General features: G+C 40.0%; 2 protein-coding genes across 15 annotated transcripts in view; one reads left to right on the plus strand and one right to left on the minus strand.

Annotated features, from left to right (window-relative positions):
• Window positions 1–5,828, minus strand: part of LOC138060926 (DNA mismatch repair protein Msh3-like) — a 113,465-nt gene extending 107,637 nt beyond the window's left edge. For 2 of the 12 annotated variants that reach the window (XM_068926332.1, XM_068926327.1), the window contains exons 1-3: window positions 5,149–5,581; window positions 3,245–3,368; window positions 1,978–2,201 (exon numbers count right to left, since the gene is read on the minus strand). In XM_068926332.1, the coding sequence (XP_068782433.1) occupies window positions 1,978–2,201; window positions 3,245–3,305 (285 nt within the window). In that variant the 5' untranslated portion in view covers window positions 3,306–3,368; window positions 5,149–5,581. The other 10 variants (XM_068926330.1, XM_068926323.1, XM_068926320.1 and 7 more) reach the window with 9 other exon arrangements.
• Window positions 5,829–5,899: 71 nt separating this feature from the next.
• Window positions 5,900–27,165, plus strand: LOC104152908 (dihydrofolate reductase). 3 transcript variants are annotated; one of them, XM_068926339.1, is made up of 7 exons: window positions 5,900–6,251; window positions 6,625–6,674; window positions 9,488–9,593; window positions 10,425–10,551; window positions 21,014–21,129; window positions 22,805–22,920; window positions 23,288–24,796. In XM_068926339.1, exons 1-6 carry the CDS (start codon window positions 6,166–6,168, stop codon window positions 22,890–22,892), a joined length of 573 nt encoding a protein of 190 aa, XP_068782440.1. In that variant the 5' UTR covers window positions 5,900–6,165; the 3' UTR covers window positions 22,893–22,920; window positions 23,288–24,796. The 3 variants fall into 3 exon arrangements, with proteins under 3 accessions (XP_068782440.1, XP_068782442.1, XP_068782441.1); XM_068926341.1 differs by lacking the exon at window positions 23,288–24,796 and adding an exon at window positions 27,067–27,165 and having other exon boundaries at window positions 5,937–6,251; XM_068926340.1 differs by lacking the exon at window positions 23,288–24,796 and having other exon boundaries at window positions 5,937–6,251; window positions 22,805–22,968.
• The last annotated feature ends 86 nt before the right edge of the window (window positions 27,166–27,251 follow it).

The following is a 27,251-nucleotide window of genomic DNA, read 5'->3' on the forward strand; positions in this document are numbered from 1 at the left end:
AAAACATAGATGAAGTTTAATTGAGATGGAAATAAGTGAGCAGCTCAAGGAATTTGAAGGAAAAATACTAACAAAAAAAGGTTAGAAACTCTAAGAAAAAAGCAAAGAATCAGAAGATAGAAACACCTAAGATAGGCCATTCCAAGGGGCAAAACAGGGGCTCTTCCTCATCTGACTGCCTGATCAGTACAGACTCAACAGGTGTCTTATAGGGAAAGATGAATACATTGATGCTTTGTCAAGTAGACCACGACGAGCCCTCGCTATCTACCGAGTATATTACGCAATAAATTATTGCTGTTTACTTTTACTTTGCATACATCCTGCTTGCAGACTCTCTGCACGTGCTAAAAGCAGTGAAGTAACATCAAATTAACTGCAGTGCAATTAATATACAACCCGGATGATCACATAGTTTTCAGCTAGACCCAACTGTTTTGTTATTGGTTAGGGATCGGCTGGACCCAATTGTCCAAGGATAGGAACGTGCAGTGGCAAAATTGCTATGAAAAGCACATCAGTGTTAGTGTATTGGAAAACAGCCTCTGGAGTAGGAAAGCACTAATACTGCACCAGTTGACATATGGAAGGTTAAAAAACACATCTGTTCAAATATATAGAGAAATCCAAGTTCTGCAGAAACATCCATCTTAAGCGCACAGCCTGGTGGCAGGAGTTCCACGTACACCAAACATACACCAAACATACACTTCTGTTGCGGTTCCTGTCGAACTGTGCCAGGCATGTGCTACCTCCAATATTATTGGAGAGAAAGTCACTAACATAAAAGGAAGAATATTCTCTATGCATACTTTATATAGAAGCACGTGTAAAATACATACACTTCAGAGTTTCAGCACCTAGAATTTGCTCTCACACATCTGTGAGACATGTCATTTATTGACTAAAGTAACAAAGGCAGCGCTTGGTGTCAATGTAACTGCACTGAAGTTGAGTAAAGGCTCAGAAAACTAATAAATCCAAGATAGACAAAGGTTTGATGAAGAGGGACAGGGAAGGATGTGCTTTTCTTTACTCTCCATCTGACCACATAGCTATATATTCCCAATCCCTCATCACAACAAAATCTCTTGCCAAATACCGTTCGTTTCACTCCTCCCCTTTCCATTGTATGTTCACACAGCCCAGACACTCCAATTTAATATCGTAACCTCAGACAAAGAAAGTCAAATTGTACACCCTTCCATACGTTTGCCTTCCTGTGAAGAGCCAGATGTAAAGTCTTCCCTTTTGTTAAAGAATACCTGAATCCCAATGTAAAAACAATACAGGACTCATGATATGCCTTTTAGCACTTAAACAGTTTACACTGTGCAAGGTGACCCCAAAAAAACCACCACACATTTACAATGGTTCCCCTGAATGAGATGGAATTCAATTCCTCCATAATCAAAGGAGAAGCAAGGTACTATTAAACTCTTTATCGACTTATATTGTAGGTATCATTACAATAACTTTTCACGAGAGCTACCTTATAGCTTCTGCAGATGAAAAGAAATAGAGACATAGTTAGTAGTTAGCGATACTAGCTTCAACTACAGCTGAATTGAGCTACATTTCAGTAATAAATTTCTATCAGTTTTTGTTTTCAAAAACACGATTTGAAATTTTCAGCCCCTATTAACTGAAAGAAGGCCACACTAAAGATTTGATATTATGGAAATAGATTCATTCATAATCCCAAAACACATGGCCAATATTTCTGCTCTCTAGTCACCACTTAATAAAAGAAAGCACCATTTAATGATATCACTGAAGAACCACAAGAGCTACTCTGTTCATTATGCTAAGAGTCCAAGAAAACATCCATATATGAATATTGGTCTATTGTGTAGTGCTGTACTATTTCATGACAGAACACAAGATATTAAAAACAAAATGAATCCTCTACCACAGTTGGCTTTTTCAAACTGTAAAAAGTAATCTACACAGCACTGGACCAGAAGCTCTACGTACCTTCTGTGCAACCTTTGGACTAGTGTCCCAAGACTGAAGAGGGCTTTTCATTTCTGAACTTCTCCCCATAATATTGGGGCATTTTTCCAAACTCATAGATTCTTTCTCCTGAAAACTGTCCTCCTGGACTCTGTTACATAGCTGGTCTGAATCACTGGAGAATTCTCTCAATCTGTCTAGAGTTTGCAAACATATACGGGACTTTTCACACTTCTGAGGTTGTTCTTCTCCGGTAAAAATATACGAAAAAAACACATTAGCACATTATTTCTAGAGTAGATTTTATATTAAAATGACTTCAGTCAGCAGGAAACTCAGGCATTTTGCCCAGCCTCCTTCTTCCCTACCCTTCTTCTCTCTCATTACACTCATTCTGCCACTGTGACAGAATTGTGTATTTAATCAGCCTGGTTACCTCCCCAGAAAGTTGACGTTCCTTAACCGCATGCTTCTTCATACACGGGAAAAGAAATACAATTACTTTCCAGACTGATAATTACAAAGCCACAAAATCAGCAAAGGATATTGAGAGATACGTGGTATTTTTTCCAGAACAGTTTTTAAGCAGGCAGTATTTCCAGCTGATGGTCTCCCTTAGTGATTTTTCAAACCATCACATCTATAAAACTGCCATTACTTCATCAGTTTAATACCACTTTAAAAAAATGGGGAGGAATTGTTTACAGTGAAGCATACATGTAATCAACTTTATATTCACTGACTTATTTTTCCTATTACCATCATTAATTTTTTAAATTCGTGGTTCAAGGCTAGATGGAGCACAGCCATTTTCAATGTAATTAAGCAGCTGTAATATTACAATCAAGAGTACTGCATCTGAACCGTTTATTCTGAGGTGGCCCTTAGGTATTCCAGTCGTGGGCCAGGCTGCACAGAACTGTCAGGTGTCAGCCATGCTTCAGCCTGTGTCTAAAAGTCAGACTGCCAAACCAACAGCACATAAAAAAAGGCACTTGTAGCATTTCTCTCTGGGTACCTGGACTCCATGGCCTGAACCACTTGTTAAATCTGAGTTAGCTGAAAGGGATTTGCAGAGTAAATCCACAGCAAGGCTTAAATACCCAGACTCAGGGTCACAGAAAGGTGCTTTAACAATACTGCTAATATGCTTGGAATAGCTCTTCAAAGACACATCTTACCTTCAAGAAACACTTCCTAAAGCATCTGCTGATAAAGTTTTTACATTTGACAGCAAAAAAGCTATACTGCGTTTAAGTGCTTGAAGGTTTGTTTACAGTCAACTCACTTTTATCCAGAACCTTCAGTGGGTTAGAGATGTCTTCCACAGTATTTTGTAGTGCCTTCATCTTCTTTTCACAGGGCTCATTGTTTTCAGTTGGTGTCCTCCTTTTTGTGCCACATTCAGAAGTCTGCAACAGAAATCAAACAAAAGAGTTCAGTTACTTTTTACTTGTTGCCATTCTCTATGAATGAAAATAATGAATTTGAGGACTTCATACAGAATAAGACAAAAGGCAAATCTAATTTATAACATATAAAATTCTTAACTATTTTAAGTATCTACTTATTCATTTATAAAATAGTTCTAACATTCAAGGTTACAACAAGAAGAGAAATGAGTGCATTCTGTAAACAAATTGGTCGTTGTGCTAGGAAAAAAAAAGCACTTGCAACTGCCATGGCTTCAAAGGGCAACTTAGAACCACCTCTGGGCCAGAAAACAGAGCCAGCACTTAACTAACTTGCCTCTCAGCCCACACCACCATACTGTGACTGAACCAGATCTCTTTCCATCCTTGCAAATCCGGATTTCCACAATTCAGACCCTTCTTCTTGCCTGGAGCTGGCTACTCACCTTCAAGAGGCAGTGCTTCCAAAGGCCTCCATCCAGATGATGGAAAAATGCCTTCACTACAACAACTTGGAAGTGTTAATTCCAGATTTAAAATATTATTTTCCTAAACTATGTGTTTATATAGCATCTTCCTAGGTTTGTATAAAATACTTTCAGCTACTGCTCTTCAAAAGGCTTTAGACACGCACTTACTTTTAACTCTCTGAAAATAGATCAATTTAAGTTGTTCTAGCATTGAGGCACTCTGACCGACAGATAGAACACAAGCAGTATGCCCAAATAAAAAGTAACTTGCAACTGCAACAACATATACACACTATCATTTCACTTAGAAGAAATGCAAACAACAGACACTTTCAACAGTTAGCCTTCACATTTCATATGTTAATTTTAAGTATATTATTGAGGAAATTCAAACGTCTTAGCACTAACTAGGACCTCCAGCGCCTCAGCAACTGAGCCTGAAACCACCACATAACATACTATATGCACAGTCCACTTGAGTGGCCAAGAAGCTTCCCTTTCTTTGTACTGCTTTCTCATTTCACTTACAATTATCTAAACAACAAAAAAAAAATCTAAAATGTCTATGTCAAGAGCACAAAATCAAGATCTGCAAGGTGAGAAAAGGAACCAGAGAGATTGGTGTGAACTTGGATTCCATTTTTTGGTATAAAATCAAGGTCATTCATTTAAAATTCATCATTCACTCATTCTTTCCATTGGTGCAAGTCTGATTTCAAAAACTCTTTAGTAACAAAGAGTTCTTTGTTTCTTCAAAAGCTAAGGAGGCAAGTCCACCACATTAAACCACTAGGCTAACATTAACTAGGAAGAAAGCTTTCTACATGGACATAAAGTGACAATCACATCATTCAAAATATATTAGGACAAAAAAATACCAAAAAAGATCGACTGGAGGCAGAGGTGAAAAAAGCCTATACCTTTCCAGTGCCAGAAAAGTCTGAGGACATGAACTACAAGGAGAGCCAGCATATAAACACAGAGCAAAATCCAACTGTTCAAAGCCAGAACACTCTTCCGAACAGTGACGCGGATTACAGCAAGCTAGATCACAGCAGGCTGGAGTCCTGGCCTGCTGCATTATGGCTAAGGGTTGTCAACGATCCATAATCCGTGCCACAGATTAAATAAGTCTCATGCCAGAAGACAAAATTTCTGCCAGAAGGTCTAAAATACTGCAGAAGAGACAGCACCAGCATACCAGTTTTGCCAAGACCACGATATCTCTGCCAAGCTTTGGTTTCTATAGTGACTCCAGCCAAAAAAATGGCCATTTCGTGGCAGTTTCTCAGAAGACTGGGTATGGCTACCTTCCGTTATACAAAGCGAAGATGCCAAAGCTGGCTCACGCGGTGCTGAGGCAAGCATGGGTGCTGCCCGGCCAGGACGCCCCATCTGTTGGCGTTAGTCATGCGGCATCAGGGTGCCCGGGCCGTGCTCCCCAGCACCCCCACCTCAGGCTCGGCACCAGCGAAGCCAGCGCAGAGCCACCCGCCGGCACCACGAAGCCCCCGGCAGGGCGGCAGCGGCCGGCTCGAGCCCTCACGCCGCAGCAGGCCCCCACGCCGCCAACAGAGGCCCCAAGCGTGGAAAACCAGGCCAAAGCCAGACGGTGAAGAACGAGCGGGACGCGGCAACGGGAAGAACCACAAATTCGGGCTTAGCGCCTCCTTTCTTAGGCCAGTTTTTGACAGGCGGCACCGTGAGGCCCGAGGCCGCGGGCGCCCTTTCGTCCGCCGCCCCTTCGTGAGCGCGACGGCCCCTTCCTGCCACAGGCCCCGACCCCGCCCCGCCCCGGACAGCGGCCGCCGGGCCGGGCCGGGCCGCCCCGCTCCGCTCCGCCCGCCCCCCCCGCGCACCGTCTGCCCGCCGCCGCCCGCCGCTCCGAAGAACCGGCTCAGCAGCAGCTGCCCCCCGCCGCCGCCGCCGCCGCCGCGCTCCCGCCGCCGCCCGCGCGGCATGGCGGAGCCCCCACGACCACGGCCGCCCCGCGCCCGCCCAGCCCGCGGGCACCGGCAGCGCCGCCGGATGCGACGGAGGGCGCGCGGGGCGGGGCGGGGCGGGGCGGGGCGGGCGCTGGGCGCGGCCCCGGCTCCCCGGCGGGGTGTTAAAGAGGGCTGGGCGGTGAAGGCATCTTTACACTGCCCCCGGCTCGGTAACGGCGGGGCGGGGCGGGGCGGCAGGCCGCTCCCCGCAGCGTCCCGCGGCGCGGACTAAAGAAAGCGCCGGGCCGAGCCCGCCCCCCGCTCCGCTCCGCTCCGCCCCGCCCCGCTGCTGCCGCTGCTGGGCGCTAACTCCGAAGTCCGGGGCGGCGGGCGGCAGCCGCCATGGTGCGCTCGCTCAACTCCATCGTGGCCGTGTGCCAGAACATGGGCATCGGCAAGGACGGGAGCCTCCCCTGGCCCCCGCTGAGGTACCGCGGGCCGCGCGGGTCGCCGCGGGCTCAGGAGAACTACGAGTCCCAGAGTGCAACGCGCGGTGATGCCCGCCGGCGGGCGGCGTGGGGCCCGCGCGTTGCGCGCAGGGACTCGTAGTCGGGCGGAGAGGCGGGAAAGGCACCGCGGCGGGCGGGCGGGAGCGGCCCCCCGGCGGCGCGCGGGAGGCGGCGGCGGGCGCGGGCGCGGGCCCCGGGCGCGGGTTTTCACCTGCAGAGTCGGGGCCGAAAGGTCACGTTTCAGACATGGCACCGAGCCGGGCCGCCCTGGCCCCAGCGAGCCTCTCCTCCCGGGAGTAATAAAAATTGCTCATAAACCACGTTGCAATGTTTTCTCCTACTTTGTTTCTAGGAATGAGTTTAAGTATTTCCAGAGAATGACTAGCACATCCCATGTGGAAGGTAATGTTGTGTCTGTTGCCTTAGTATGCCTCTATTTATCCACATTAGTTCATGTTACCGGTCACAAAACAGATCAATAACTTTCATCTTCCAGAGTTTCAAAGTCCTGCTCCCCCAGACAGACTGCCCTCCCCCTCCCCAGCCTCATCGGCCTTAAAATTTTGCCTGGCTTTTTCTGTTTGCTTGTTTGTTAGTAAAAGAAGACATGGAATTACATAATGTGTTGCTATTTCTTGTTTTAAACAAAACCAGTTGCATTTTTATATAAATCAGACAAAAGATTTTTTTTGTTGTTCGTGAAGGTCCAAAAGTATTTTACCCCTTTATAAATACGCAATCTGCCAGTTAAGTTAGATGAAGGAATTGGAGATTAATCAGATGTTTCTTTGCTGCTATTACTTTGTGAGCAAACAATTTCAAAGCTCTGTCTCCCCAGGAGAGTAGAAAACAGCATCTCTCCCTGCAACTCCCAAGCCTGAACAAGTTACAAAATTACAATGTTTTTGTGTGTTGGTTTATTAACAGGGTTTTTTTTAAGTCTATACTAGCTTATTTAACTGTTTTCTGAACTTCATGCTTGGCCGTTTGTTTCCCCCTCTGGCTCTTGTGACAACAGTTTAGTGTGTGTTTGGGTGCTGAGCCATCCCGCTGTGCTGTATTGGCCAAGAAAACCCAACCCTAACCATACGGATTATATGCAGCAATAAATGTTCAGGCCTAGTGAGACCTTTGCAACAAAGTAATGTCAAAGTTTCTATCGATTTGGAGAGATAAAACCTGTTCCTGCAAGGTCAAAAAAATCCTGCTGATCAGCACAAGCAAGCAGGGACAGGATGGGAGCAAGAGATGGGATGGGTCAGCTAACTTGTTTTGACTGGGTACTTGCCACTGCCAAAACAGCCAGGTCTTGCTGCACAGCCCTATTGCTCTTTTGCCCTGGCTTTACTGTTCGTTTAACTCTTCATTAAGCTGTTTTAATTCTCTAACCCAGCAGACTACTGTCTGGGCTTCCCTTGGGATTGCCAGCACAAGGAACATGATGGGAGCAGGCAGCCAGGGAAGGAGGCACTGGGAAAGGAGGAGCAGGACCTTCCCTGCCCCTGCTCAAACACTATCTAGCAAAACTCACTTGTTCACTAAGATATCTGAGCAGCCTAACACGTATCCTTGTTTTGATCAAGTGACGTATTCCTATGTTCTGCTTTGAAGGTCTGTTCTATATTCCATAAAGAATGTTTAATATCATTTTAACAACAGTCTTAAGTGAAGGATGTTAGATGTGTTTTGGAGATTTAACTTGGCCCATGGCAACCTGGTATACAAAAAAAGCAGAACACAAATGTGTATGTCTGCTAATTCTTATACGACTTATGACACAAATAACTTATGCATCACAAATAACCCATAACCAACAGCAGAATTTTTAAATGTGAATAATGAAAAAGTTTGCTCCATCCTGCACTTAAATCTTTTGATAAGCTATGACCTTAGATGCCAAACAGTGAAGCTGCTTCATAACCAGAGCTCTTGATGGATTTTGCTTCTGTAAAACTTAACAGCAGGGCTACCACATTTGGCTCAAAAAAGTCCCAGTCACAGATTTTTGAAAGCGGGAAGAATACAACGGAGAAGCATCCCTTGCTCTTGCTTTTGGTCTGCTTGCATAGCTGCAGTGGCTGCTGCTGAAAAATAGATATTGGTCTAGACAGATCTTTGTTCTGATCCAGTATGCATCCCAGTATGGATCTTCAGTAGGAAAAAGCATACTTTCCTAAACAGTTTGTGCCTCACCTTGAACAGTGATGCCAATGGTCTGTGCTAATGCATCTAAACTGACACTGCAGTAGATCTCTTGGAAAGAGCAGCTTAGGAAGCTCTCTCATGAAGTTTAGGAAGAGGACAGGAAAAGGTGTTTAGGCAGTTCTCCTACACATTTGAAACATCAGTTCTCTGGTGTGATACAATAGATTCAGCCTGGACCAAATCAGAAAAGACCTCTCAGACCAAAGCAGGAAGAGCGGCTGTGAACAAATCTCATTCTTCTTTCCAAAATCCCTCCTACTGCGTAGCATTAAGAAACTTTCTGTGTTACCTTGTATGAGTCTCTTACTCTCCATGTTCATTTCTCTGGCTATTCCATCTGCTCATTAAGGGAAATGCTGATAACCTTCTCAGCAGGGTATATATGAGAAATAATCAGCTTATGAATGTTGAATTTGAACAGAAATAATATTTATGGGTGAATTCTAGAATATGTTTGAACATCTGTTGCACTTCTGCTGTTGGATTTAATTCAGCTGATTTTTCTTCTAAAAGTTGTCCTTAAAGCTGTGGCAATTATTCCTGATCTCGTAAATAGAATGACAAAACATACAAACACCAAATAGACTATTCCATGCTGCTTTGGGATTTATACAGAGAACAAGAATGTTTATTCACACTCTGAGAACTACTCTGAGGATGTGAGTTGGTCTCACACGCTGGGATGGATTTGTCCCCATAGACGTAGCTGAGCCTATGGCCATGTAACGCATGTAACTTAACTTTTTTGATGCTCTTTCAATGGTAAGTTTACAGCTGTGCATACGACTATGTTGGTTTGGTGTCAGGTGCCTACCAAGGCTTTCAGGCACAAACATGTTCTTCTGTACATGTGAATAACTTCAGAATCAGAGCCTAAACTTGTTCTTTTGTTAACTACTGAATTGAGCTCCGAAGGAGGAGGTAAAGCCCAGCAGATGTCACTGGTGACCAAAACAAGTTTAGTACGGAGAAGATATTCCCTTTAAATAAATGTTTTCTCTCTTACTCAGGTAAACAGAATGCACTGATAATGGGTAAGAAAACCTGGTTTTCCATTCCTGAGAAGAATCGTCCTTTAAAAGACAGAATTAATATCGTGCTCAGCAGAGAGCTCAAGTATGTATGAAGAGCTATGAGTCTATAAAACAAATAACAAACCAAAAATTATGGATAGCATGACTTTATAAAGTAATTCTAAGTGTTACATTTTTTACATTTGCTTAGAAAATCTCTCTTCTGTTGGTTCTGAGTGATATCATTACTTTATTCTTCTTTGCATAAAATAAATACTAGTCCTGGATCTACATACAAACCATCTGAGACATGTCAGTAGTCCTTACGACTCATGTCTTTAATTCTGTTTCTCAAGTTTCTGGTTACTGACTTCATTATTCACTTTTTTTGAGGCTTACTTTTATTAGCATTTAAGGGAAAAGAGGATGTCCTTGTTCAGAACTCGCTTCTTGAATGCATCACCCACAGTCATCCAACATTCTTAAATGAAAATGTCTGCTTATTGTGGTTTATTGCTTTGGAAAGTGTTGGTGGGGTTTTTGGCTGAATATGAGGTGTGGGGGATGCGGGCTTTCTTGACAAGTTTTATTGGAAAAATATTAATGTTGTAGAATTGGGTAGAAGTCTATATTTAGTTAGATATATAGATACGCAAGTTCCTCAGTTATGCTTTTTTCCCCATGTGATACAAAACTTCAGATCTATTTTTTTATAATGCTTAAGTCACAGTCATGATTGAATTCTGATTTATTAAGCCTCCTGCAGTCAGATGAGAATTCGAACATAATGTAGCAATAGTAGGCATTTCAAAATAGTAAACTAATGTGAAAGATTTAGTCACTTGTAAATTCAGCAAAATACATACAATCTAGACTGTATTGATTATCATGATGAATATCCTTTAAGTTAAATAATAAAACTTTGTTTTTCTAGGGAAACCCCAAAGGGAGCACATTACCTTTCCAAAAGTCTGGATGATGCTTTAGCTCTTCTGGATTCACCAGAGTTAAAAAGTAAAGTAGACATGGTTTGGATTGTTGGAGGTACTGCAGTTTATAAGGTACGTTTAGAGTGAGTAGTCTTAAATTACTCATTTTCTGCAGATGGAAGAAGGATGGCTCAAGTTTCTGTTACTCCTGCTTTAGGAAGTTCAGGGACAAACTTTCCCCTCGTTATGACCCAGCAAACTCCAGTGATACCAATAGGTCAAGTCTTGGAGAATAAGATTCCTATTGGAAAGTTTAAAATATCTATCCAGGTGACCAAATGTAGCTCTTGCTAACCATCAAGTGTCTTATAATCCTGGTGCTTTTGAGAGCTTTTCTTAAATAATCTAAACTCCTAGCTTATTTTTAAATATATTTTTGCCTTTAGTTTACTAAGGCAATAGACTGGCTCTGCAGAGGATGTGGACATAAGGAAAAATGGTCCAACGTTTTAGCCAAAGTATGACACTTTATACAGGTATACAAGCAGGAAGAACCAGTAGCGAACCAGGCAGGTAAGGGTGTCAGTAATGGGAGGAGACAATCATAAGACAAAATGTAGAACTGACTCTGCTTTTTCATATCCAGCAGTCAGACCTCCCTGCTGTTCCTACTCCTCGGGTTTATCTTGTTATCCTGGGTGTCTCAGCGTCTCTAGTGTCCATTCATGTGCCAAAGGGACAATGTGTGCCACTTTTTTCTTAGGAGCATCTTTGCACACTCAGAGCCCTGTATCAACTGTCCTTTTTGCCTTTGGGATTCCCCACAAATGCAACAGTCCTCCTTTTCTTAGCTATACTATTAGCTATGCAACCATGAAGAGTATATTATAAAAGCTCTCTTTTCCCAACGCTGTGTTTCCTCAGCCTTCTTTCTCCCCTCTCTCAATCCCTTCTTATTGTCTTCCTCTTGTATATATGCAAAGTTTAGGCATCTCTCATTGCCTCCATTCATTTCCCTAGAGTCAGCCTTTCAGCGCTGCAGGTACTGCCATTTAACACTTAATTTTGTCTTCATTTGTATGTTCTCATATAATTTCTATTTTTTGTCAAACAGGAACTAGTGTCTATGGCCATCATATTTAATGTGGTACTATCACATCAATTAGGAGGACATGGAATAAGGAAGACCATAAGTTTTCTTTCTCCTAATAAACATATCTTAATTTAAAAAATTATAAAACATACTCTTTATCAATGGTAAAGGAAAAGGTTGTCCTATTGCTGTCCTTTATGCTGTTCCAGGTATGCTGAAAATACACTATACTTCTTGTTTGGCACTTGAACTTCAGGGCTGTGATCGAAATACCATCATGATCCTAGTAGCAAATTAGGCTAGTAATATTTTTTGTATATGGAGTGGTAAAATGTGTGCTCTGATTTTTTTTGCCTTTGCAGTTTATGCCTTGCGGAGAGGTATGTTTCTTGAACCTCTTCCCTGTGACCTAGGTCACGTGTCTTTTACAGTAAAAAAACAAAGGTAACTAGGTATTACTAAGGTTGTAAGAAAAATATGATGTAGATGCAAATGATATAATATAGATGTTGCTATAAAACAACAGTTCCTTTTTTTAATTTGTAGTCTTATAATCACTTTTACATGTGGTGATGTCTTCTTACCATGTATTTGATGTCCAAGTCCATTCACTCTATAATCAGGTATTATCATAAAGAAATAACCTATTCTTCATTCTCAACCATTAAAATGTCCACTTCCTGGAAGAAAGCGGCAGATTTATTTCTGGAGGAAGATTCTCTTTAGATTAGGCTTAACTACCCAACAGGAGCAAGAGATTGGATTTGGCTTCTGCCTATGAATCTGCAGGACACACAGTGTGAGCAGAAGCAATTACCTCTTATGCCCATACAGTCATCTAGTGCTGCCAAGATTACTAATTTTTGTTGTTTCTTACAGGAAATTCTATATCATCGGATTCTAATTTCATTATTTTCTCCTGTGTCTGGCTGGTATTTCATAGAAAACAATGCCATTTTTAATACCGTTACTCATCAGTACTTAGAAGGATTATAAATGTGCAGTCTTGAGCAAGAGAACTTTTGCAACATATTGCTGGGCTGATCAGCATAAGGAATCTGACTTCAAATTTAAACTGTTTTCCCTCTCTCAAGCTTCTAATCAAGGTGTTTCAAAGGGGTTTGTAATGCACCAGGGAGAAATCTGACAGTTTTGTACAGATTTCTGCATTTAAACTAGCATTATGATCTTAATTAAAAGAGTTTGATGGAAGCTCTACACCTTTATCAAAACTGCAGATAATATTTTTAGTTTCTGTATTAAAGATGCACAAAGGATTACTGGAATATTACCATTATACCAAGTAGAAATGTGTGGGAAGTAAAATACCAATTGGTAATTGAAGTGAATCATTTTATTCAGTAATAGTAGGTATTTGCTTTTAAAGCCTTATTTTGATCTTCCTACTTTGTATGGCTTAAAGGTTTAGGACAGACTGTGTTTATTTGGTACAAGCCTGTTATGGAGAAAGTTGCTGTAACGACTTTAGCAAGTAAGTGCAACAGGAGTGGTTTGAAACAGATAGTGCTGAGTACAGGACATTTTCACTGTTAGCGCTTTGAGTGTTTGAACCCAAAGTTCAAATCCTTCAAACTAGGGAGAGCTTTATGAGGACAAACTTTGATGAGGAAAGCAGGCCACTCTGGAAAGCACCATACTTTACTTTCACTTGTCTCCTGCAGGTGATGTTTCCTAATCCATCAGCCTTTTCTGTTCCTGATCCTGTTCCTGACCTGGCTTGCTTCTGTTCCTTTTTATTCACAAGTAACACTGTGGTGCCTACTGCATAAATCCTCTTCTGTATTTGAGTGTGGCCACACAAGAGTGCAGTGAAGAGGGAACAGCAGGCTCACACGTGCGCTCACGGCACTTACTTTGGGAGGACTCCCTTGACTGTTGTGGACTTCTCAAGGGCTGAGTAGAAAGATGGGGATAATGCCATTTTTTGAGTCTTCACCACTGCAGGTGCTCTGTTCATCAGAGGTCCTTGGCACAGGAGATGAGCTCTGGCTGGTAGGATCTCATTGTTTTGGGGATTCTGGAGAAGTGGAAGTAGTAAATGTGAAGGTGCACAGCTGAGGCCACTATAGCTCTGCCACTGCCAGACATCACTTCCAGAATGCACACCTTTATTCTGCCAAGAAGAGAGAAGTAAGCCTGCCAGTCTTCTGAACACCTGTGAGGATACAATGCAGCAGTCTATTGCTTATGGCCTCTTGCCCACAGTTCCCAGGTTCTCAGGCACAGTTTTCTCCAGGGTAGTGGAAGTACTGGCATAAACTCATTTCTGCCTCAAGTCCCTTGAAGAGCAGAGGAAGGTGAGCTCTGAAAAGGGTGGCTGTCAAAGTCCACTGGTGGGTTACCTTCATGCCTTGTTCAACAGCATACTATGGGAAACTGTCTCACCTGGGACCTGGCTGACCAGGGGAAGGCAGAGCAGCTAGACATTTGGTAGGTATTTGGTAGGAGACAGGGAGGGCTGAGCAAAGTATTGGTGTTAGGAAGTGAGAGCAGAAGGATGGAAAACAGCTGCCATAGTCCACTGAAGAGAAACTGGTTCAATAATCTCCATCCGCTTCAAAGCGTCCTCAAGGGTAAGCTTTTGAGGCTGGTTGTTTGAGGTTTTGCTAAGGGCAACGTTGATCTTTTTAAATTTGATTTGATACTGCTCACTTCATGAGGTTCATAATCTCATGCTACAGCCACAAGATAGTAATCTTGCCTCCAAGGAAGTTTTTGGACTTCTCATAGCACAGGCTGACAAGCAGCATCCTTGAATCCCATGCTCGATCGTCAGCACTCTGCCTGATCTTCTGAGTTGCAAGAGTTGATGTTGCTATTGACTGTGTGGATGAGGAAGGAGAAATTGAGTGGCCCAGAGAGGGCCAGTAGATCACAGCAGATATGAAGGCATTATGCAGCATGAGAGGCACTCCATGATGTTGCATGAGCACTTGAGGTTTTGAGAGCCTTCTGCTGGCTCATGAGTGCTAGCTATATGTGCTGGAAAACTTGTGGTGTGACTCACTCATTTGTTCTGTCCCTCGAGTCCCTTTCAGCAGTTGGAGCATATCAAACATGCTTCTGGAACAGATTTACTGGTTTGGTTTCATCCCAAAGAAATTCAGTTCGTGCATGCCAAGATTGCTCCCTGCTGCAACAACAGCATGGTAAGCAGGGATTCACTTCAAAACCACATTTCTGATCTGAGCTAAGACAGTAATGTAGGTGCACTCTGTATAGAGGTACTGTCCCTCAACCGAGAGGTTCAGATCTTGGCTTTGATTCTGAAAACAGTGCTACCTGGAGATCCTAAGTGAGTTTGGTGACTATAAATTACATCAGGCTTTCTTACTGGATTTAAACTGTGTTTTTTAAATTGATTAAAAACAACATTCAGATTTTACTAGGAATAGGAACTGAAAGTCCAGCCACATCCCCAAATATTGAACAGAGGCTTTATGAGAGACTTTTTAAAAAAGCAGGCATGGGTTTACTTCTCTGGATGGAACAGTCATACAGTAATGTTGTTTGAGGGTTGAATATAAATCTTGCTTTGTAAAAGTCAGCAAGCACAAATCCCTAGCAGTGAACTTAACCAGCGGGAAAAAAAACTAGCAACAAAACTTACAAAAGAAATTGAACAATATATAACTCAGGTCCTCATAACCAAGGCCTCTTTAGTAACACTAAAACAGGCTGTAGGTCAAACGGGTTTTCACCTTGATAACGCAGTTTTCTTTAAAACATCTCCAGCATTTTAAAATGTTACTTCTATTTTATATGTTCCTACTCAGATTGTTGCTTTCTCAATGCTGGCAGAAGCAAACAACGCCATTCAAGGTCACATTGCTGAAGTGCAGAATAGTATTCATGTATTAAATTTGGAGAACAAACTTGTAATTCTGTAACAGAACAAGAAGTTCTTTTTCTTTTATAAGAAGTTTTGTTATTTTTGCTGTTTAGTTCATATCTAGGCTGGGAATAACAGAAAATAGATGCTTTTGATAAATACCATTTGGGAAACTCTTACAAGAGGCTTGAGCTGGAAAATTAAGTTTCCAGTGATCTCCAAGGAAAAATTTTATCTAACTTTCATGCTCAGGTGTCTTCCTATGTATTAATATTTGACAGCTTGTGTTTAGTTATCTCCTACTCCCTTTCGTTCTTCAAAGTTGCTATATTGTTATAAAGTTGCTATTCATATTTACTGCAACAGGTCTTTTGTAGATGATTAATTACCCTCTTAACTAGAGTTTCTTGACTAAGCACAGAAGCCTCACTGGGTTATGAATAACCTGAGTGGGTTGTGAATGCAGCATTTGCTAAGCTTCAAATCTTTACTATACCATAAGGGTGACTCCTTTAAGAGAAGTATTAATAACTTGCATCACTAGTTTTGTGTTTTCAAGCCTGCCAAAACTTTACCAGCTAATACTGGATACACTTTTTAAAGATTACATTTTACTTAGAATGTCTGAATTTCCTATAGTCTATAAAAGAGATAGTAATTTCTCTCCTTTCCCTGCATGTAAGACAAAATGGTTTTAAACTGTGTAGCTACTAGAATAGAGATGGACATGTATATGTTGCCTGCTGTTTTTAAAGAGTTACAGTCAGAAATGTGACCAGGGATCGCGATCCAATTATGAGAGAGCTGCGCAAAGAGCTTGTATTTTGCATGCTCACTCGCTGTATTCTTGTGGGTTGGCAGTGCTGTTCTCCTGGAACATGGCTGACAAAGAGCATATTGCAAAGAGCAAGCTCCTCTGAGCTGGGCAAAGCCATTGATATAGAGGGCATCACTGCAGGCCAGAAGCATTACTCTGCTCTGGGAGGAGTCAATGCAAAAAGCATAGCACTGCATTGGTTTCTCTGTTAGTTCTGTTTCGGAGTCAACTAATTAGCAAGGCCTAAAGCTTATTAAAATTTTTGAAAACCATTAACATTATCTTGTGTAAAGTGAAGACTCAAAACTAATCAGAAATAGAGGGCTAATCAGAAATCTAACTAATCAGAAATCTTCAAAACTACAGCTTTGTGTGGAAATTAAATTCTGTATCCTTTGCTATGCGAGGTATCACACTGGATGATTAGTATAGTTCTCCTGGCCTATGGAAAGAACGTCTTAGGCTGCAGCTGGCTGTGACAATGCAGAGAAATTTGAGGGAGACGGCGATTGTTTTCGTGGCACAGTTGGTATGTTGTTTCCCCGTCCCACCAAACTCATGTTAGGCATATTCTATTACGCAAGTGTTGACGGTCCTAAGCACTTGCATATCCAAGAAAGATTGCTGTCTTCCCAGCATATAAGGAAATGTAATACATATACTTTTTTATTTTCATGCCATTGAATCCTTCTTTATGGAAGAATTTTCCCACATGGCTTTGTGTAGTTGTCTGAACAGGAAGATGGCAATGGGAAGAAAATTTGGCCTCTATTCCTGTGGCCCTTTAGGACCATAAGAATCCTTTTTAGAGAAAGAATTAGAGCCATCTTAATGCAATTCTCTAACATCTCTTTTACATGAAAGTGACAGGGTCACAGCATTGCTGTTAACAGCACTGCAACCCTCCTCGCCCCAAGGTTTATGTATTGAAAAAATATATCCATAATTAGGTGGCCAATGCTTCTTATTCTTGCCTAGTCATAAATACAATTAGATGAAGCAGAACTACAAAACCAGTAATGGACTAGTGGGTTTAAGTAATAATTTATTTTAAAAGTTGAAGAGCTCTCTTTAAGGTACAGGTGTCTTTAACTAAGATTCTTGGAGATAGCTTTTAAATTAGTATCTTCATGTTTTCACCCATTTGAGAAGACAGCTGGCCTTTCCAGTACTCTTCAAAATAAAGTCAGAGGATTTTTAACATGGGAAAGAAAGGTATAATACTCCTATTACTCCTAACCAAGCTGCCTGTCCTTATTCTTATGAACAAACATATTGATTGACGTTCCTCTGGGAAAAAGTAATTACTAAAAAAGTTTAATGTATGAATCAGAGTTGCAGTCACAAATCATGCAGCTATGAAAGGCTGTTGCTTTTTAAATTCTTTTCCGAAGAAGCTTGCTGAGGTCATGGTAAAGGGAAAGGTTTACAAGGCCCTCTTTTTAAAAGCAACACTTGGAAAAGTCTAGTGAGTGAAGTGTAACTGTTTCTGCTTGAGCAAATGGGCAGGCTTTTCAGTAAAGCTGATGGAGGATTTTTATTATGAAAGGTGCAGTTAATTTGCAATTGCTGTGGCAGGATGCTGCTGCACCTGCCTTTGTCTCTGGCAGAGAACCGTTGATGGGAACTATCACAGTATTCCCTTCCTCGCAAAGTTTAGCCTTAGCAGCTTGGGAAGGAAGGATTTTTTGAAGGTGCTAATTTTCATGGTTATCATTGCAACTGACCTAAAACGTCATGAGATTTTTAACTCTGAGGTGTTTTTTTTGTATTTTGAAACCACAAGAGTATTAAAATAATTATATATAATTTGCATATGTGATCCCAATATATTTTAAGGCTTGAAAACAGAATGCAAATGAAAAGAATGTTTCTCTTGATATTTTTTCTCTTATCGTGTTCTCATATTTTGTTTGGATTGGCAATGCTGTTGTTTAGTAGCAGAAAGACACTTGAGAAATAAATGCCTCAATGACTGCTTTGTCTATTGTGTATATATAGCAATTGGTTGCCAGATTACAGTGATTTGATGATAAATCTATAAAATATTAATTTTCTATATAGTACTTCTGAAACTGCTTGTAATATGCAGTCACTGTTTGCTGCAGACCTTTAGGGTGCATTTTAACCTGCGTTCTACAAAGAGAAACCACCCCAAGGTGATGATCCTATAGGTGCAGACAAAAATCTAATCTTACGTGGTTTCAGTCCAATATAGTTGGAGATTATTGGGAAGGTGACTGCTAGGTCCTCTCCTTTTTGCTTCCTGATTCAGAGACAGGCCTGTTGAGGGGTGCTTAGAAGACAGCAAAAAGACCGGGGTATGCTAATATCTTTTCACAGGAACGTGAAGATCCCTCTGTAATTAAGGGACTCTGATTCACACAGAGGGTGACTAACCTGGGAAAACAGGAGGGTCCTGAGGCCCCAGTTCTCCTGTCCTTCCTCGCTTGTAGAATGTCATCTGGGTTTGAAGAGTGGCGCTGTTTCTGAAGGAAACAGCTGAGGAACAGCTCAACAGCCACAGTTTTAATATACTATGCTCTAAAGCATATCTAAAATCAGATATGCTTTTCCCTACTATATCAGGCTGTAATATGTTAAAGGGTTCAGTAGCTGCTGTATAAGCTGGTAAGCCTGTGGGGGAGAGCAGATAGATCATGCCTGTTCCAGGGAAACCAACGTAGGTACAAGCAGAGTCCTAAGAAAACAAAGTGCTAACAACAAAAACAAAAATAAAACAGGTAATACTAAACTCATTTCCTACTTACTGGAAATGGCTTATCTGAGTATCATACCAGCATACCACAGTATTGTGTCGTCATTAGAAATATGTATTAGTTAGGGCATATTCTATTTAAATATCCAAGATTTACTTGCATCTTCTATACCATGATATGTTCTATATGTCATGTTAAAACTAAGTAGTATTTGCCTTATTCTGTTCATTAGAATAAATACACATAATGTATAATTCCTTCATTAAACTCAGACTAAGTATTTTGAAATACTATCAGATCAGCCCTATGCATCCCAGAACATATTCCCATTACCAAAAAAGGTGGTGAAAGTCTTGATTCATAATTCTATATGATGTGTTTCAGACTTGTTAAGCACCCTTAGCCATGTAACTTTTATCTCTACACCTTTCTCCAAAACACATTCCATAAGTCCAAAGACAACAACTAGAGTTTAAACCTCTGAGAACAACCTCAGGTGACCAGTTAAGTGAATTAGAATTCCGTAACAGGCCATGGCTGTACCCGAGATTTTTTTTTTTCCAGTAAAACAGTAGGACATCTCTTGGAGAGGAAATTGGCAACAGTATTGACTTATCTTGATAGTACAGAATTCTTGCTGAAGTACTGGAAAAATTCCCAGTAAGCTAGATAGGAGCTTGATTGACCCCTCTACTACAGAACAAAAGTATCTCTGTTTACAGAACACAGCATGTTTTTATTAGTGAAGCAAGTTATTCTTGCATTATTCTGCAGATGAATGTTTCTTCTCTTACCTCACCCCTTTATTTAAAAAACAAAAAAAAAAAACTTGGTATTTATATACGAACTAGATGAACACCACTTGAATGCTGATGGATGTCAGTGTGCTCTGACTTACCTTTTTCATTTTAAAAGTTCACTAGTAATAGAGCTACTTTCTAGAAACCAACTTCCCAGAAGTTCCACCTATTAATTGTACTGGATTAATTTTACATTTACTATGTTACTAGAGTTGTTAAAGTAGTACCTAATAGCATGCTGCATGGTGAATCACCTTTTACAACGAACATTGTTCATTACCGAGGTCAGGGAAAGAAAGGCTGTAAGCGTTTCAACAACCACATTGTATCCAGGCACCAGTATAGCTTTTAACAGGTTATTTTAAGGTCAAGAAGGGCTGGAAGATGTGACTTTTCAATCTGATCTGGAGACCAAATTTCCTTTTTTAACTCCTGATTTTGTGCGAATTTGTTAGTGAGGAACTACACTAAAAAGTATCTTCATAACCCTTTTCATACAAGGAATCTAGAAAATATTCATTGTTGTTATATGACATGCAATGAATATTATCTCTTTGACATATTTCAGAAATCAAACTTTCACATTAAATTGACAGATAACTTGATCACTGGAATTGCAGACTCCTACAGACTAGAGATATGGTCTAACTGTTTACCACTTATATTAATTAAACGTGGAACAAACTACTCACTTTGGGGTGTGAGGCTCTTCCACCGCTTGATGCTTACTGTCTTTCAGAGAGATATGATATAGAAGTTGCTGGTTGAAACTAGGCCATAATGCTCCTTTCTTCTCACAGAACTGATAGATTTTTTTCTTAACTTCTGTCCGATGCCCCAAGATCTGAAAGCAGATCTTGCTGCCTTTGAACACATGGAACTGGAACAAGATGAAATTGTCCTTCCAGGAAATCTTCTTGGGCAAAGTCCAGAAGAGGAGATTGGAAGTCCAACTTACACTGCCTTGCTTAAACCCTGCAATATATATAAAAGAATAACTAAGCTTCAGTTTTAGATAACATAAATGCATATGGTGTGTAAACTATAAGTAAAAAATATCCTAAGAGACTTTGTTCTTTTTGAATGCTGCAGTGGTGATGTTTGGTGCAGACAGAACAAGAATTTGGAGAAGCAGTAAAGAAAGCTAGCATTTCAAACAGAACTCATATTTAACACTGATTTTTGTCTTACAGGTTTCAAATAGTTTAAAACAATATTAAAAGTGCCAGTAACAAGAATAATACTTCATGCACAGTTGAGCTGCTTTACAGGGAACAACTTGACTTTTAATCCTTTCTTTTGTTTTTAAAGGCAGCGATGGAGATGCCAATTAATCATCGACTTTTTGTGACAAGAATTTTGCATGAATTTGAAAGCGACACTTTTTTTCCAGAAATTGACTTCAATGACTACAAACTTCTCTCAGAGTAAGTATCAAGATGCGTAAGAGTCTTGTGTTCAGATGGCAGACTTCATAATTTACCTTGAATGTGTAAGGATACTATTAAGGTCACATTCTGTCTTGAGTTGGAGGTGCTCTTCACTGTATTTTTAACTCAGAGTCACATTTTTATATAGAATCTGGAACTTAGAACACCCAGAATGGACAGGCTTTTGAAACTGGTTGTGTTCTTCAACCTTCCTAGAATCCAACAGAAGAGAATTACGTTTGTTTGTCAGTTTGCTAGCAAAGCAATTTTGTTACGGTTTCTCACTTTAAAATTATTTAAATATTCACTAAGCTTCATAATTGTCAGTATGTTATTAGTCAGTAGGCTTTTTTTTTTCCTCTGTCAATGTCTTTGTTGAATTGTCAAAGACAAATTAAATGGGTTTGAACAGGAAGAGTTGAGCCTATACAGTTTAAGATTATTCCTTTCTCTTGAGCAAATTACATCTTCCTAGAAAATTTTGTAAGAACCAGTATTGAACTGTAAGTTTCTGCTGTTCATTCTGATTTCTTTTTATATTGTATATTTATATTTTAATCATACTCCAGTCATTCATTTGTGTTCTCTCTAAAGAGCTTACATTCAAGGGGCAGTGGGGTGGTAGCAAAAATTCAAAAGAATTTCTGCCTCAGGAACCGGCACAAGGAAAGAAACTCTTCCTCTTCTTGCTGCTCTCGTTTTTCTTCCCTGCTAGTTACAGATCAGCAGTGGAAGAAATACAAAGTAAGGCAAGTCAGGCTCTCTGCCTGCAACCCTATCACACAGAAATGGATTAGCACTGAAGCGGGGGAAGAATAGGTATGGGTGGGAAAGGAAGGATGCTGGAGAGACAAACAAGATGAGTGGGAAGGATGAGTCACCTCCTTCAACTCTAACATATTCTGAACTACTGTGTCTTATATCGTAAGCCTACTTCAAGATACTGATCTCTGATCCAAAGCTGTCCTCTCTCCCTCTTGGTTGTTTCTCAGGAATATTTTGCTTGGTTTTTTTTTTTGCCAATGAACTGAAACGGGAATTTGGTCTTGAAAAAATATCTACTTTTTTATAAATTAACATTTTATCTACTAAAATAGAAACCAAAGAGAGGTTTGTCTTTGAAAATAGACCCTCCCTCGAAATCAGCATTACTTATACAGAATTTTTATTCTGTTACAGGGAGCTGAAGAGATTTTTAAAGTGTCTGTTAATAAAGTTGTTTTAGTAAAGCTGGAATAGAGGCAAACACTTTGCAAGGTAGCAATTGCCTACTTTAAAAAGCTATCGTAGAACTTGTAAGAGGCCTTTACCAATAGCATTTCCTTTACACAATTCGAGTAAAGCAAAAACGTTTGCATCTACTTCTGCCTCTACAGACATTTTAAATAATATGGTAGAGGCTTTAACCAAACTGTTAGGTTGTTTTTTGTTTTTTTACATTGATGTATACTTTCTTGATTCCGAATGGTGTGTATACAGGCTGCTGATAGTAGTTATCACAATACTTAAAAATAGACATGTAATCAGTATTCCTGTGGCAAGGACAGTATTTTCATCTCCTATTTCAAACAACTTTCTTTCCTGATTGATAGGATAAATTATTGGTGACTCATAATGATATTTTTATCTACTTATTGGCTTTTGCTTTTTTCCTTTCTCTCTCTCTCTCCAGATACCCAGGTGTCCCTGCTGATATCCAAGAAGAAAATGGCATCCAGTACAAATTTGAAGTGTATGAAAAAGCTGTCTTGGCACAATAAATGCAGCTTTTTGTACTTCTACATAAGGGTAGGCATTTTACATAATAAAGTCTTACTGAGTGTAAATATATATGTATTACATTGTTGCCAGAAAATTCTGCTTGATAGTACAATACTTTAGCACTAAATGATTCCAAAAAACAAACCCACCACTTTGAATATACGTGCTGCAGTGGAAACGTGAGTGCAGTCAGCAGCATGAACAAGGTAGCTCTAAGAAATGCCTCAACTATGGTTGTGTGAGACCTTGTATTGAACTTTACAACCCAAGGCAACATCCATAACAATTACTTGAGCAACGAAAGCAGGTAGACTGCAGTAAGAACTTTTCTAACTAAAACAGCTGTTTTGAGTAGTTTTTTGTTGTTGTTGTTGTTGTTGTTGTTGTTTTAAAGTTTGGAGTATCTTCTAATTCAAGAAGTCCAACATTGAGAAGGCATCAAAGATCCTGAGCTTGATTGGGATGGTATATACATATATATCAACCTTTACAAAGTGTACAAGAAAGGGAAATTAAGTTTGAAAGCACAACAAAAGGATAAGGAAGCATGAGACCGCTCAAGTCATGGTGAAATGGAGTCTGGAAGTCTCAGGCAGCAATCCAGGGATACACTGATCTTTCACAGAAATCCTCTGTCGTCATCTTAACGCAGTAGGCTGGGTACACAGCCTACTTCACTCCTTTTGACTGAAAATACTGTATTACGGCTTAATCTGATAAAGAGGTTTAACTTTTCAATTGACCTGACACTTGTGTAAAGGCTTGCAGATCTTTGTTGCAGGTATACAAAATCGCTATGTAAGTTTGTCTGTGGCCATTTTGCAGTGTAAGAACATAAATGTTACTTTCTTAACAGAATCTGTGTTCTTGTCCCTTCTGAGTTTTATCAAGATGTATAGTGTTAACTTACTTTGTCAGTGTGATTTCAAATATTGTACATGGCATAGAAATATGGATTATAAGCAGAGTGGGTTTCTGTTTCCTCTTGGGTTACACATAGCTAATACAATAACATTTTCCATTATTATTCCCTAACAGTAGCAAGCAATACACTGGTACTGTAATAACACTGGAATTCTAAAGGCATACAATACCAAGTGTTACCAAAATTGTTTGGTGCCAATACTATCACAGTAGCACATGCTCAGTAATACTAGTCTGCTGCTGTGTTCTGACTATCCCTGTCCTACTCCACGGGGAGTTTGGCAGAGGGTAGCGGAATCCATCTGCCAAGTGATACAGAGAGGAGCTGGGATGTACTTTGCCCAGCTATGCTTCATTGTGCTGCAGCTACCACCTTAAGGGTCAGAACATAACAGAAAGGATCCCTGCCTCTCAGTCACTGCAGGTCAACCTGAGCAAGGACAGTTAAGAAACTTAACCCTCAAAAATCTGCCGACTCTTTCCCCATAGCATTTTTAAAGCATCATCACATGAAGCTCTAGTGTGAGATTCAAGTGATAATGCTCAACCTTTAATGTTGCGCTAAGGCCCAGTTCTAATGTCAGTGAGGGCAGCACTGGTCATCAGCACATTTACACAGCATATAACCGGCTACAGCAGGATCATAACAGCAGGAGCATAACAGCATCCAGCTTTTAAGAGAGGAGTTGAAACTTGATTTTGCTTGCCTTAAAAAAAACAAACAAACAAACAAAAAGAAACCTCATTGACAGGGAAAAACATTTAAAATATCAACTTTGAACAACCCTTGGATTTTCCATGACAGTTTGACAGCAGTTAATTAATACAAAGAATTTTTGCAGCTTCTGTCCTGGGTTCTCTTGATTTTTCTCTGTGTTCTTTTGCAGTCTTAAAAATCTAGGTATTTTCCTTTGTTGGTCGTCTTGTTCCATGTGTACTGACTTTACATCAGTCAATAAAGATTTAAACACCAATACTATATGCTTGTGTGATGCAGCAAAAAGCCTACTGAGTTTCAGTTTGATAAATTTGCCAACACAAAGTGAAAGAGAAAGAATGAGAAGAAAGACTGTGTTTTGGGGGGGATTTTTTTTTTAAACACTAGTCACAGTCACCCTGATAATTATGAGAAAATAACTTCCCAAAAGCATGAAATATTTAGTGTATATATCAGTTTACATCAAAAAAAAAAAAAAACAGGACAGCGTTAAAAGTTTTGCACAGCAAGTCTGCAAGGTGCTGTACTTAATGGCAATCAAGTATTTATTAAAAATGGAAACAAACACTTATGTAATGTTAGATTATGCTATGATACTGATGTGATCACAGAGCTGATCAGAAATATTCTGCCTAAGCATATTTTGCAGGAATTAGTGTTCACTAAGACCAAAATAGTTGTGGAACCACTCTGCTTTCAAAGAACTTTTTCACTTGGATACAATCAGTTATCTTAGAACCATAAACAGTTACTCTCTCTCTACACTGACTTAGTCCTCTCCAAATTTAGCTAAGTAACTTTATTTGTCAGATTTTACAACAAAGGAAGTCAATTTATGATTCAAGGCAAAGGGAACTTTTGAAATTACACTGCAGTTCCCTATTTAAAACACCAACTTTTCAGAACACCCTAATGATGCAGTTTTTTTAGTATGCTGCTCAGCCAAAAACAAGGAAATTTTTTTTGTTTAATAAAAACACTGCATTTGGACAGAACCTTTTGCATTAGAGGTTTCAATATGCCATATAAATTCTAATTAAGAAAATATATATTAGGTGGCAGTGAAGTTAGGTCCAAAGGAAGTATGTTCATCTTAAAGACAGACATACTAGCCACTACAAGGTTAGATGCTTATTGTTTCAAGACGATGGATAGGCAGAAAGGACAAGTCTCTGTATGTTCAGGAAGCATATACAAAGACTGTTTGCTGACAGATGTATAATTTCCAGAGGATGGGAACTTGGCATGTTTTAGAAATCTGCATCCTTTTCAAGATACCTCAAATTATTCCTACAAAAACTGAGATGAGAAAAATTGTTAGCATCTTTTTGTAAAGGCCAAAGCTACTAGCTGGAATTTTTATGGGCCATTTTTCAAAAGCAATGTTTCACTAGTTGATAGGTTGGTTGAAAAAGCAACAGACAGAGTAACAGTGTTTGCCAACTTCACCTGAACTGGGTATTGCACCTGTTGCCTCCCCATTCTAGCAAAGGGAACATAAAGTTTTGTATTACTGCTTGAAGGAAAAAAATCTTTTGTTCCTAATACAACTTTTTCCCACGTTTTGTTTACTCCCATATCTTGCTGGTGTAATGATACTGTAAAAAGTCACAGATTCTCATTATGTCTAGTACAGTTTCTCCCCAGTTCTATGCAGCTAAGTGCAATGAATAGCATCATGAGTGACAATATAATTACCAATCACCAAGAAAAGTGTAGTACAGATATAATTTAATCCCACTTATTCATGCTTGCCTAGGAACAAAGTGTTCTAAATATTCTTTAAAATTAAATTTTTAATCTAACAGTAGTTGTAACACGACAGCTAAAATCTGAGGGTCTCCGTAAGAGGTAAAAAAACCAAACCATGAATGTTTCTGTTGCTTGTCTATTATTCATTATCTCTCTTTTGCCTGGAGAAAAAAAAAAAGAGAGATGATAACGTGGACAGCAATTTCCATCTGGTAGCAGAAAGCTAACTTTTTAAGTAGCTCATTAGTAGTGTTATGGTCACTGTGTATTGAAGGACAGAATCGGGAACATTCCAACAGCCAGTCTCTGTCATGGAAAGTAATTAATGGAAAAGAAATGTACACACTAAGGAATACCAGTTTTCTAACTTAGGAAACAGAATATTATTAGAATGTATAAAGGACACAAGGGGAAAAACAGGAAGTGGAAAATGACAGTGATTAGGTTATGCATATAATCTAAGGAAAGTATCAAGTGTGTAGGACATGAGCTCTTAACTGGGACCGGAAAGGCATATTGTCTTCATCAGACTACAGCTAATTTACCAAAAGTTTAAACCTAATTCCAACATTATGCTGACCTGTTCAAAAGCCATGCCAACAGAAGAGAGAGATACAAGCAGGCAGTGGTTGATTTGGAGAAGGGAAACAAAAGCTGTGCTAAAGGTCATTTGTCAACCAGTGCAGAAAATGAGATAACTAGAATAGAGGAGTTTTACCAAAACTTAGTAAGTATGAAACTAGAACATACCTCATCATTAACTGTCTTTGCTTGCCCAGGAGGATTGTAGGAACGAAGCCTACCACATCAGGGTACACTCTCAAAAATCTTCTGAAGAGGTAGCTGCTGGAACAAAAGAGTGGAAATGGGGAAGAGAGGTGAGAAAAGGAACTGGATACATTTCCTAAAAGAGTTACTTAGTTTCTCATGCTAGTTTGCCCTGTAATTATAATTACAAAATAAA

Source organism: Struthio camelus, chromosome W (assembly GCF_040807025.1).
Source record: "Struthio camelus isolate bStrCam1 chromosome W, bStrCam1.hap1, whole genome shotgun sequence".
Classification (NCBI taxonomy): Eukaryota; Metazoa; Chordata; class Aves; order Struthioniformes; family Struthionidae; genus Struthio; species Struthio camelus.

Bases quoted from the DNA above. Each gene is read 5' to 3' on its own strand.
- LOC104152908 (XM_068926339.1), top strand. From the start codon at position 6,166: ATGGTGCGCTCGCTCAACTCCATCGTGGCCGTGTGCCAGAACATGGGC. The intron at 6,675-9,487 runs GTAATGTTGTGT...TCTCTTACTCAG, and splicing joins TAGCACATCCCATGTGGAAG to GTAAACAGAATGCACTGATA. The intron at 10,552-21,013 runs GTACGTTTAGAG...TTGTTTTTAAAG, and splicing joins GAGGTACTGCAGTTTATAAG to GCAGCGATGGAGATGCCAAT.